This window comes from Sesamum indicum, linkage group LG5 (assembly GCF_000512975.1).
Source record: "Sesamum indicum cultivar Zhongzhi No. 13 linkage group LG5, S_indicum_v1.0, whole genome shotgun sequence".
Taxonomy (NCBI): Eukaryota; Viridiplantae; Streptophyta; class Magnoliopsida; order Lamiales; family Pedaliaceae; genus Sesamum; species Sesamum indicum.
In genome coordinates this window covers 17258440-17271262 of record NC_026149.1, presented here as the reverse complement: position 1 = coordinate 17271262, position 12823 = coordinate 17258440, and the positions used below count along the sequence as shown (strand labels likewise).

The window sequence follows — 12823 nt, the reverse complement described above, 5'->3', positions numbered from 1 at the left end:
TTTTTTTTTTTTGTGGGGGGGGGGGGGTGAAGGATTTCTCTAGTTGACGTATAAAAAATGAAGAAATATAATCATGAATAGCTAATGCCTTATCCAATGCTTCGTGGCAGCATGCGATCGATGATGTAGTTACAATGGTTCTTGATCTTGCTGAAACTGACCCTTTATATGAGAAAAAGAAGGTGTGAGACTTTTTAAGTAGCAAATTTGTCTTTTTAGTTTTCGCTCCTTGTGATGAAACTGCAGCTATACAGTTAAATTTTTTATCTTTCCCCTTATGATAGAAACTACTCAAGGATATGGGTTTTGATTTGGAGAGCTCTGTATACATTAAAAGCTCGTCTACACCTGATCAGCTGAAGGATGTTTTAGATGTATTGCTTCGACGGGCAAGAATTGTAAACTTCAATGAGGTAACCTTTTCACTTTGAGAACTAATGGGACTTGCTTATTTTATAATATCATTCATATATCTATAGAAAGACTTATTCTGAATGTAGTGGAAGGAATTTTGTGTACGAAACTACTGATAATGAACAAGATTCACCATGGATGATAAAGGACTTCGTAGAACACCGAAATGGTCATAGCATCGAAATTGACTATGCATTAGCCTGTATTATTTCAAATCCGAAGAATTACCAGCGTACCTCAAGTTAAAGCAAAAAGCTTAAATGATAAAACTTTATATCAACAATGAACTTGGCATTAGACCTAGAGATTTAATTTATAATAAGATCCAAGATTTGCAATTTAGACTTCCTGAAAGTTGCTTTATTTGGACCAACACAACACTAAAGTAGCCAGAAAATTCCAAACTGAATATGCATTAGCCAGAATTGTTGAGAATGTGAAAATTACTAGAACATCTCCAGTTATAGAAACCACCTTAAACAAAGAAGACATTATCGACAATGAGCTTTATGTTACACCAAATGTTCTATTTCATTATCTTTGCCAAGATTTTCCATTTAAACTTCCCAGGCCTGTTGTTGTTTGCGCTTGGTTTCTTTAAGTAACTAAGTTTTTTCTATGAATGGATTGCTTTCAGGTAGAACTTTATTTTGGTCAAGATACCATTAATCTGGGGAATTGTATTAGTCCAAAGAATGAACTGGAAGCTCTCCATTCAATACTTGAAGTCATTGATAAGTCGCTATCCGGTGAAAAGTACACAATTAAAAGTATACAGCAGAGATTACGAGATGAAATTGTTGAAAGGATTGATAAAGTTGGAAGAAGATTTAGCGAAGTGGCAAAAATAGTTGGAGACTCCAGCTGTGAAAAGGAAAAGCGTCTATTAGATTGGGGCATTAACAATGGTGTAAAGGCAAAATTGGATATAGCTTGTGAGTGAATACAATGCATTGTTTTTGTTTGGCCCTTTCCTCAATGAGAAACAATAGATCTGCAGTTAGAAGGATCCAATGTTGCTGGGACGAAAAGAAAGTAAGGGTTAATTTCAATTCTTTTCCTTGATTCTTTTTTATCTAGATGTTGAAGGAGCAGGAAGAGGGGCCATAGCTAACGAGGACCTAAAAGTTGGAGATATTGCTCTGGAGATCCCTGTATCTGTCATCATATGTGAGGATGTTTTGCATGAATCTGACATGGTAATCTTGTTGCTTTATAAACATCTGATTGATGGCATACATGCTGTGCAGTTCTCTTATATTTGTGTTATAAATAACTTTATCTTGAAGGTAGTTCCCTATTTTTGAAAAAGTTGATGGGATATCTGAGGAGACAATGCTGCTGTTATGGAGCATGAAGGAGAAGCACAACAATAATTCCAAGTTCAAATTGTATTTCGATACGCTACCTAAACAATTTGACACGGGTAGGTCTTCTATTATCAGTTAGAGTTGTTGTTACCTATGAGGTATCATCTTGTTCTTCTTTATGCATTTATGTATGTTGATATACCTGGAACCCCTTGCTGTCGAAGTCATAGCCTGTTCATTCCTGATGAATTTGCAGTTTAATTCTAACATATATATTTTGCATTCAATTTTTTTCCATAACTCAGGATTGAGCTTTGGGATTGATGCTGTCATGGCATTAGATGGAACCTTGCTGTTAGAGGAGATTGTGCAGGCCAAAGAGGTATTGTGCCTTTCAAATTTTATTCTAACTACACTTAATAACAACTTCTACACCTACATTGTTTGGACAACTAGAACTCTGTCCAGGATAGACAAAAAACCAATTTGGTTATACAAGATGCATATCTTTTCCTTTTCTTTTTGTTCCTTTTTTTCTTTTATGGTGGCTGCTTGTGGAGATGGTTTTATTAACTAGAAAGCCATAGGATGCTGAGATATTGTTAACTACTAGTTTTCACTTGTAGATGTTACTATGTCTGGCTTTTGCAATTGCGTTTTGAGACTTTAATGCAGCTTTCTTTTGTTTCAGCACCTACGTGCTCAATATGATGAGTTATTTCCTGCGTTGTCCAATCATAATCCCGATGTATTTCCACCAGAATTATATACGTGGGAGCAATTCGTATGGGCTTGTGAGCTCTGGTACTCAAATAGCATGAAGGTTATCTTCAGTGATGGAAAGCTAAGGACCTGCTTAATTCCAATTGCTGGCTTTCTCAATCACTCGGTAACATAGTCCCTTTTGTAATTCTGTACTTGTTTCTTTGCATATTGAAAAATTTGCAAGTAGACAAGCCAAAACTTAATATATAAAAAGGAAGTCTAAACTTTTTGAACCACTCCACTATTCAAAAAGACATGCCCACTTGAGGTTTGGTGTAATTTCTCGCAGACAACCTGCGGTTTGGGAAATTACATCTGGTATTCCTTATGTTTGTTTTTGTCTAACAAGTAGACCCCTCCGTTAGTCAAATTTTAGCGAATTTGCTGGTATCAGTAAAAAAGTTGAATGAAAATCTATATTTACCCCCGATTAACTCATTACTTACCTATTGCACTTCAAGCAAATTTTTCTCACCAAGCTACTCTTATACATCTTTACATAATAATACATGTGAGGAGGTATCTTCACATTTTAAGGGTATTTGCAAGTAGACAAGCTAAACTTAATATCTAAAAAAGGAAGTCTAGCCTCTGTGAACCCTCTTCACCATCCAAAGAAGATAGTTGCTGCACTAAGCTGAATTCTTGGACTCCAGAGGAATATTCTGCTTCATATTACTTGCTCCTGCACCATTCTCTTACAAGTCTCCACAATAGTTAATATCAGCATACAATAATTTATGTTTCCAGATTATGTTTTTTATTTCTCTTGTTACTGCTGATAGGCCAGATAATATTTCACGGAAGTCTTATAGGATTTTCTCGCTCAATTCAATATATTGAGCTCATTTTTGTTTCTCTCCTGAACAGATATGCCCGCACATAATGAAATATGGCCGAATAGACGCATCTACAAATTCTTTAAAGTTTCCGTTATCAAGACCCTGCCATTCAGGGGAACAATGCTTTCTTAGTTACGGAAACTTCTCCAGTTCTCATCTATTAACTTTTTATGGCTTCATACCACGAGGCGACAATCCCTATGATGTTATTCCACTTGGTACTTCCCTTAAAGTTGTCTTCTTGTGTAATAAGCCGAATATGCAACATTATCTCGTTTACTGACATTCGAATTCTTTATATCTAACCTTTCATTAATTACTATCTTTTTCGTCCCGTGTCAGATATTGATGTTGTTCAGGATGAAGATCCGGAAGTTGGACCAGCTGCATCTGAATGGAGCTCTCACATGGTTCGTGGTACATGGCTCTCCAAGAACCATGAAATTTTTCATTATGGATTGCCACACCCGTTGCTGGATCATCTCCGTAGAGCTCGAAATTCAGCTCCGCAGTCAAGTACCCCTGTGAGTTCCCTACCACATACACCAAAATCCTTTAGCAAAAATCTTGGATTCTACTCTTGCTAATTGTTGATAGTATGATGGTTTTCAGACACGGGAACTCTTGGAAACTGACCTCGATGTACTTACAGACCTAAGTTCAACTTTTGAAGCAATGTTGGAGAACCTCGGTGATGAAAAACTAGACAATGGGTATCTCCTGTCTGCATGCAATGTTATGCATCTCAAAAACTGAAAAAACCATCATATCTTGATGAAACTTTTTCTCTTGTAGGGAACGGACCAGCTGGGATGTTAAGCTTGCAATAGAGTTCAAGAATTTGCAAAGGAGGATCGTCTCCTCAATCTTAAGTTCATGCAACACTGGCTGTGAGTTGCTAGAATCTGAATTAGGCAAATACACAGTTTAGCACCCCCATGATCGGGTGACCTAACGTAGCCTAGTTCGTTGAGCTTTTTGTCAAGACAAATGGTTGCTTGTGTTTAGCACCACCATGATCAGGTGACCTAACGTAGCTTTTTTGACGAGACAAATGGTTGCTTGTGTCCTTTGAGTTTTAACCTGAAAAGGGATCGGGAGAAAACTCGAATCTTCTGTGACACCATCGTCTAGCTTCATGTGTTAGCATCATCGACACAACGGCTGCCGTTAAGTGAATGATAATTCTTGTTTATGTTAAATTGATGCTGCAGGTTGTGATAGAAGTATTATGCGTGATAATATGCATCATTTGACTCTAGAATTGTTAAGTATTTCATATATTCGGCTATTTTTTTTTTTTTGGATATTAAATTTTATAATCATGTGGATATGAAAATGAAATTCAATTTTAATAATATAGTCAATAATCTTTTATTAAAGTGTGGTGGGGTTGGATTGTTTGATTTAATATGATTGACTACCAGAAGAAGGTTCTGTGGTTGTAACTATTTCCTTTCGCATATGGATATGATTGCAGACTAGAAGTTTGCAGTTTCTTTCTTCCTTTATCTGCTTTTTTTTTTTTTTTTTTTTTTTTTTTGCAGACTAGAAGTTTGCAGTTTCTTTCTTCCTTTATCTGCTTTTTTTTTTTTTTTTTTTGTTTTTGAGGAAAGAAGTTTGCAATTTTAGTATTCATAAAATGGATTTATATGTTCTTCAAGCAAACTAAATTCCATCCCCTTAAATGTTTCAAGGCACCTATTTGTGTGTGTATATATATATGTGTCAAAGTATATATTAAAAGTAAGGTTAATTACACTTATAACCCACCTAAAATGAAAAATTACATTTTCTCAAAAAAAAAATTAAAATTATATTTACACCCCTCTAAAAAAATTCACTTTTTACACCGGATTACTTTCGTTAGTATTTAGGATAATTATACTCCCCTCCCTTAAGGTTTGGTGTAATTATATATAGGCTCTCTGTGGTTTGAAAATTACATTTAGCATTCGTGAAATTTGCTTCTGTGTAATAAATTAGTCCCTCAATTACTCAAAATTCGACGAATTTATTTATATTAATAAAAAAATCAGAGAAAAAATTATATTTAATCCTGATTAGCTTATTATTGACTTATTACAGGTCGAATAAATATTTTTATGATTGAATTACCCTCATACGTCTTCATGCGTTAATGCATGCGTGGAGGTATATATTTATCGTTATAAGGGTAGTTTAATTCGAAAAAATTATTTGATCTGCAAGTAATAAATCAATCGAGGAGTCATTCAGATTTTTTGTTAATATCAGCAAATTCAGTGAATTTTGACTAACACGAAAATTTATTTATTAGACGGGATCAAACCTCAGAGGCGCTAAATGTAATTTCACAAACCACATGGGGTCTACGTGTAATTACACTAAACTTCAGGTGATAGAAGTGTAATCATCCCTAGTATTTATGTCAAAGTATTTTTTGTCAACTGCAACATTTTTCGTTCAAACTCAAACGAAAGAATTAGGTGTAAACGGTGAATTTTTGAAGGGAGTGTAAATGTATTCTTCACGCGCATAATTTATTATTAATTTTCATACTTTTTTTTAAAATATAAGTGCACAAGAATCCAAGAAATGAAATGAAGTTAGATGGGATGTCAGTTGGGAATGTTACATAATTCCTTTCAGTCTTTCCAAATGATAGAAACAAACAATAATTGTACCATTTTTTTTATAAAAAATCTAATGCCAATAATCTCATAGTTGGGTTGGAAGGTATGGAAAGATGGTTTCTTGATTAAGATATTGGATGGTTGTTAGGGCTTGTGACCTGTGACTAGGATGGTGTTGTTGTGACTCATCCTCCAACATATATATATATATATAAATAAATTATTAAAGCATAAATAAAATAGAAGTCAACCAAGCAAATAATTCAAACAATTTAATTCACATGACCATCACAAAATTATTCTTGCTTTTTTATAGCATAAATATTTCATTTGCAATATGGTGTAAAGTTGGACTTTTGAACTTATATTCATTTTAATTTATTTCATTATTAAAATATACATTTTTTTAGTCAACAATGTTAATATATATATATATATATGTATATATGTGTGTGTGGTTTTAAAATTTGTAAAGGTGTATTTGTATGTAAATTATGTTTAATTGAAGATTTATTATAATATAATAGGATAAATTATAATAAATTTATCTGGGATTTGACATAATTGTGAACGACCCCTTATTGTTTGAGAAATTACTAATACTTCTAATATTCGACAAAATTATATAATCTTTGGATGAAGGTTTGGAACTATCAACTTTGTCCTTGTTATATTTTTAAAAAAACTAAAAAAATATTAAAAAAAAGTCGAACTAGATGGACGAAAAATTTGTAAAAATATTCTCCAATCAGTCCAATTTTTTTTTTATAAAAAAATAAATAAAATTATAAAATTCATAGTCCGCAGGGCAAAAGTTGAATAAAAACCTAAAAGAGACTAACTAGTTGGGCAAATTATTGAATGTTATTTATAATTAGGAGGTATTGATAGTTTTCAACAATGAGATTTTTATTTGTAATTATATAAATTTCAAAAAACTCGTTTATAAGTGCTTGAGGTGTGTTTCGCTCGGCCACATGATGAACATGTGAGCCGATAGGCGAACTAACATAAAGGGCCTGTAGGCGAGCCTAAGGTAAGGACAAGGACCTTAGCAACAATTTATTGAGATTTCACAGTGGTCTGAGATTTTAGATTTTGATTTCGTTTTGTGACGATGAGCAAAGCTATGAGTGCTTATTACAAATCATCAGAATTGATTCGGAAAAAGTTGAGGTTTTTTGTTAATTGAATATGTTAATATTAACAATTTTTTGCTTGATAACAAACTTTTTTCCTTTATATGTTGTTTAAATCTATCTCTAAAAATGATAGTAGATATACACCATTTATATATATATATATATATAGAGAGAGAGAGAGAGAGAGAATTTTTAATAAAAATTAGAGTAGGGCCTCCACATAGAAATGGGGTGGCTGGGTGGGCGACGACTGAACATGGACCGTCCCCCGCCCCCCGCCGCCACCACCACTAATATATTCTAATAATAAATATAGTTATTATATTTTATCATTTAAATTATCATCATTTTTATATTTTAGCATCTAAATTATTTTTTAATAATTTTTTTTGTTGAAAAAACATTACATGCAGTTGACATGTGATATCTAAAGGTTAAGTGACGCGATATTTTCCACACATGCGCAGCATGTGATGTTTTTTTCAGACAGAAAAATCAACAAAAAGATGGTCACATATGGTAAACTGCAAATTTCATAAAGTTGAGATGGTAAAATTTGACACAAAAAAGAATTTCGATTACAAAGTGTAAAAATATGCATAGTTCGAATGTTAAAATATAATTTATTCTAATAAATAGGATTGCCGTAACTGATCCAGGTGCATTATAAGTGTCAATATGTACAGACTTACCGTAACTGTTGCACCATTGTGGTGTATGTGGTTCAGTAAAATATTGAGTGAATTTCATAGATTATCTTCCTAAGCATAAAATATGTACAATTTTTGATTTTCCAGTATTCTTACGATCTTCATTATCTTCTTAAGAATCGAAAAGTTATAATCGAAGCTTTCCGGCGTAATTCTAAGACGGTGTGTTTATAGGATCACATCTTGGAAAGCGTATCCTTTTCGTCTGGAGTATCAGTAATCCGAAATCACTTTAAAAAGATACCGTTTTGAGTTTTTCGGAATGATAAATACGAAAATAAATAAATAAATAAAACCATAAAAAAGATTTGATTGTATATGTCTTGAATGCAACTCTTTCCTATATTTCTTTTCTTTTGCTTTTGAGGAGCAAGTTATGTTGTACAACGCTACCATGTGGACCTGGAAGTCTTGGCCAATAAAAAATAGTCACTTTTGTTGTATTCTTTATTTGATTATTTCCTAAGTATTGGTCATGGGCAAGGGCAATTATGTCAACAACTCTACTAAATTCTTTTTCATAGTAATTATTTTATATTTTATATAAAAAAATTTGTCATCTTTTTCCAATCATTGCCAACAATACCCTCTTATGCATTTATTGTAAAATATAAAATTCACTAATTATGTGAATTTTTTATATTGTCAAGATTTTGTCTGATATACGATTTTTATTAAATTTAAAATAATTAAATATTATAGAATAAAAAAAATACAAAATCTTACATTTGTCACTTAAATCAGGCCCTGACGAGAAAATCTTGAAATTAACTTTAAATTTATATTATATATCGCAGTCAAAATTCTTAGAGTAATTAAATTCGGTAGAAATAATGTGAATTTACTCAAATGCTCTTATATATATACTTAGTTTTTCTCATAAATAACTGTATTTTTTATTAGTTAGTTATGTACATAGTATTTTGTTCATATAAATTTAGAATTAATTTATTTCATGAATTTTAATCAATCGTTCTTTATATATATAATTTATTTTAGAGTAAATTAAATGAATTTCTTATTTATCATAATTATAAATATTTTTTTTATTGTTTAAAATATTATAAATACCCCATATAATTAACGATCATCTAACAAATATTCTTTAAAATGGGCTGTCTACAAGGAAGTATTCGTAATTTTTTAAATATAGAGAATGCATTTATAATTATAAAATTTTCAAAAAAACTATTGTAATTTATCTTTTATTGTGTTTAACTGAATAAATATTAAATAAAATAAATATAAATAAGCATTTTGATAGTTATGTAAGAGCAAACAAAATAAAAATTAAAAAAAACAAAGAGGCAATGATGAGTGGTTGACTATAAACTAGACTCCTGCACCTGCCCACACCTAATAAAAAAACAGTTATTACAGCATCAACACGACGTCAAAGGGAAAACATAAAAAATTAAAAATCACAGAAACAGAACATACCCGAAAATTTGCAGAAATTAAAGGAACCAAAAGAAAAGCAAAAGTTGAATAGGATTTGTTCTTACTTCTCTCTCTCTCTCTCTCTCTCTCTCCTGTGGTGTCTGCTTTCTTAATCTCTCTTCCTTCTTTGCTTCCTCTTAGCAAAGAAGAGAAGGGAGTAAACAGCAATCTCAGACGTCCAGAGAAAAAAAAAGGGACAAAGACAAGAAAGCAATTATATATATATATAGTCATTTGTATTGAAGTTGTTGTTCTTTTGTTGCTGGGGAGAAGCAAAGAAGAGGGCTAAAGATGTTGGTTGCGAATAGTTTTGATTTATGGCAAAAGGACACCTTCTTTTCGGCAGCTGAGGAGGTTCAGCAATCTGCTGACATGTGAGTGTGTGTTCTATGTGTGCATCCTCCTTACTCTTTTTTTATTAATTCTTGCTCCCTTTTCTTTGTTTTGTTCGGATCTCTACTTTTTCGTGTATATTGATCTGGATCTGGTTTGTTTTGTGGGTTCTTGGTTCTTGGCTTGTGCTTTTTTCTAAAGTTTGCTTCTTTCTTGATTTGTATGATGTAATTTTCTTTTCTGTGATGGGTTCTGGATTTTGGTTTTTAATAGGGTTTTAAGGAGGTTCTGAGAAATTCTTGTTTCCTTTGATTTTCTTGTTCTTTTGATCCAACTGTGGTTTACTTGTCTGTGTTCTTATGCTTACATTTTCTACTTGGTTCTGTTCTTTTGAGGTAATTTTGAGTATTTAGGTGAGTTGTGCTTCTCAGCTATTATGTAATTGTATTTTCTATTGAGATAGAAAGGTGAGAATAATTAATGAAAAGCAGTGTGTTGAGATTATTGCTGAAAATAAGATTGAATTCCTGTGGATGATATATGTAGATAAATAGTTTAGGCCCTTTTCCTCTTTCAATGACTTGGTGCTTGCGAGTATACGATGGAATAAGAGGTTTATAACATTCTTGATGTTGGTTTAACGGAAGACTGGTCGAGAAATGATTGCTGAAGTTAACATTCTGTTTCGCGGTTTTGCTTTGGCAGAATGGAGTCGGCTTATAGAACATGGCTCAGAGCAAGAAGAGAAGGATTGATACCTCAGCATTTAGATGAACTTGATAGAGAACTTCAAATGGCTCTGGGCACTGCAAAATGGCAGGTATGTTACGCGGTTTTATATTGAAGCTTAATACGTCTCTCATGTATTTAGCTTGTGAAAATTAGGTGCTAATTGTGCCTTTCTCCATCTTAGCTACTTTCTTAAATTGTTTTCCTAATGTTTACAGCTTATAATGTCCATACAAATTTGTGTTGCTTATACTTCATCTAATTCACTTTTTCTTTTTCACATTTGTGATTGTGATACTGTATAGTTGGAAGAGTTTGAAAGGGCTGTTCGTCTAAGCTACAGAAACCAAGGTGATGATATTACAATTACCCGGCATAGGCAATTTGTTTCTGCTATTGAAGACCAAATTTCCCGTGTCGAAACAGCCCTGAAGGAGTCACTGAACGTGGAAGGGAAGAAACCATTTCGGTGGGTAAATTTGGATGAAGAAGATTGTGATGACTTGGCTCTTTTTCTTTCTGGAGCTCCGGGTACATCACAAAGGATCAAAGATGAAGGCGTAAAGCTGGGAGCAACGGCAACTGGCTCGCTTGGTAAAAGTAATACAAAAGAAGACAGCAGTTTCGGCTCCGAGGTTGGTTCCAAAATGCAGATCCAGACCCGTGGGCAGAGTTCAGAAGACGTTACCACAAGTATTGATGATATCAATTGCATCATAGAGCTACAAGAGCGCGAATTTCCTGAGGCAGGAGACGAAATTAGCTGTCAAGCTGATCAAATCACGAATAACCGCAGAACTTGGAGCTCACCGGAGAGGACTCCTCTTGAGATAGTTATTGATAGTGATGAAAGAGAGAAGACTGCATTGATCGAAGCAACACCCAAAGAGAAAGGTTTCAGACCCTTCTTTTGGAGGTCGAGGGGCGAAAGCTATCCTGGAGCCAAAGCAGTGCTAATGCATGCCCAGATGAAAATGGTCACTTGGATCAATCAGGTAGGTTTGACAGTATTGCTGTGATGATTACTTTTAAAACAAACCTAAGAGTTTTTTAGGAGAAATTAGACGTCCGTGGGTAGATGCATGTGTAGTTTCTTATCAATAAATATTGTGATTGTCATTTTCTTTAAACGATATAATTTATGAAATATCCTGATTTGCAGCACTGGAGAGTAGCTCATAGAAGTCAGAGACAACAACAGGGGTCACTAGTGCTGCCAGTCCATTCTATACGTTTCCTGCTAGCTTTGATGCTAACCATTTTTTTAGTTGGTATGTCTTTCTCTACTGACTTCTATTGGCAGTTCATGCCTGAACCTTATTGTTCCATTCTAAATATAGAAATACATGCTTGTTTCACATCTACTTTGTGATGCTGTCAGCATACATAGCTCTGGAGACTCGTGGTCTTTTTAACATTCTTGCTAGTTGAATATCCAATATTAAAACGTGTTTTTGTGCTTGTACACCAACCCCCCCACCCCTTGCGCACCACAAGTATATATATGGGAACATTGCAATTTTAGTCCTTTAACTTAAGGGGGTTGGCATTTTTGGTCATGTGCGAATTAATTTCCTCGATTTAGTCTGGCAACATTAAAATTTTGGCATTTTAATCCTTTTCCGGCAAGTTACACCGGAAATTGTATATTACTTGCACATGGCTCAATTAAATTGCAATTTGAGTCTCGTGCAAGACAAAAAATGCCGACTCCCTGAGTTACAACAACCCCTCCTAAGTTACAAGACTAAAATTGCAATTTCTTTCGGTCATGTGCAAGTCACATGCAATTTCCTGTCAAATTGGCCGGAAACGGACTTAAATTCCCAAAATTTTACTAAATCGAGAAAATTGATTCGTCAGGACCAAAGATACCACCCCCCATAAGTTACATGACTAAAATTGCATTTCTTTTCTCCTATATGTAAATATGTGTGTGTGTATAGAAGCTTGAAGGTGATACTTTCAACTTTTGGCACCTCAGATGAAGCTTTTTGTCAGCTCATCCTAGGCCTCATCTAGGGAGGAAAAAGAGAAAAAGGGACTAAACAAAGTTGATATAGAGCAAAAGAAAAGTATCTTATGCAAAACATGAACACAAATGGTTTTGGTGTTTGCATTGTGCCAGTATTCGGTTGGTTTTGAATTGCATTTTTCAGCCTTCAGCAGTATGTAATAATATTGTGAGCTTCTGGCAGTAAACTGCTGCCACCAGTTAGCAGACGTTTTGTATATGATCAAATTTGTTGATGACACCATGATCTACATCTTCTATGAGAAGCTTGCAGTTTTTTACTTCACTAATACCGGACACCTCGGGATTTATTTAGTTCATCCAATTTGTGTTCGTACACCTTCAAGACGATAACTATGGAAAATCATGCTAAGATTCATCATTTTGTTTATGCAGTACCGTTTCTTCTCTACACGACTTAAGCCATGTGGAGAACTGATGTGCCCGAGCACGGAAACAGGTATGTATGCAACACTTTTAACTCGTTATCAACAATAATAGTGGTCATA

The 12823-nt window shown here is 33.7% G+C and overlaps 2 protein-coding genes across 3 annotated transcripts in view; both read left to right on the top strand.

Annotated features, from left to right (window-relative positions):
* The window catches only part of LOC105162846, a 5088-nt gene extending 531 nt beyond the window's left edge, over window positions 1-4557 (top strand). Inside the window, exons 2-12 of one of the 2 annotated variants that reach the window (XM_011080998.2) lie at window positions 111-182; window positions 285-413; window positions 1052-1349; window positions 1495-1613; window positions 1708-1840; window positions 2030-2106; window positions 2416-2613; window positions 3360-3549; window positions 3674-3855; window positions 3944-4044; window positions 4127-4557. In XM_011080998.2, the coding sequence (XP_011079300.1) occupies window positions 111-182; window positions 285-413; window positions 1052-1349; window positions 1495-1613; window positions 1708-1840; window positions 2030-2106; window positions 2416-2613; window positions 3360-3549; window positions 3674-3855; window positions 3944-4044; window positions 4127-4262 (1635 nt within the window). In that variant the 3' untranslated portion in view covers window positions 4263-4557. The remainder of the gene's footprint in view (window positions 1-110; window positions 183-284; window positions 414-1051; window positions 1350-1494; window positions 1614-1707; window positions 1841-2029; window positions 2107-2415; window positions 2614-3359; window positions 3550-3673; window positions 3856-3943; window positions 4045-4126) is intronic. The other variant, XM_011081000.2, reaches the window with a different exon arrangement.
* LOC105162845 overlaps window positions 9254-12823 on the top strand; it is a 4085-nt gene continuing 515 nt past the window's right edge. Inside the window, exons 1-5 of the mRNA XM_011080997.2 lie at window positions 9254-9612; window positions 10277-10391; window positions 10606-11295; window positions 11463-11571; window positions 12711-12774. Coding sequence (XP_011079299.1) covers window positions 9530-9612; window positions 10277-10391; window positions 10606-11295; window positions 11463-11571; window positions 12711-12736 — 1023 coding nt within the window. The 5' untranslated portion in view covers window positions 9254-9529 and the 3' untranslated portion in view covers window positions 12737-12774. The remainder of the gene's footprint in view (window positions 9613-10276; window positions 10392-10605; window positions 11296-11462; window positions 11572-12710; window positions 12775-12823) is intronic.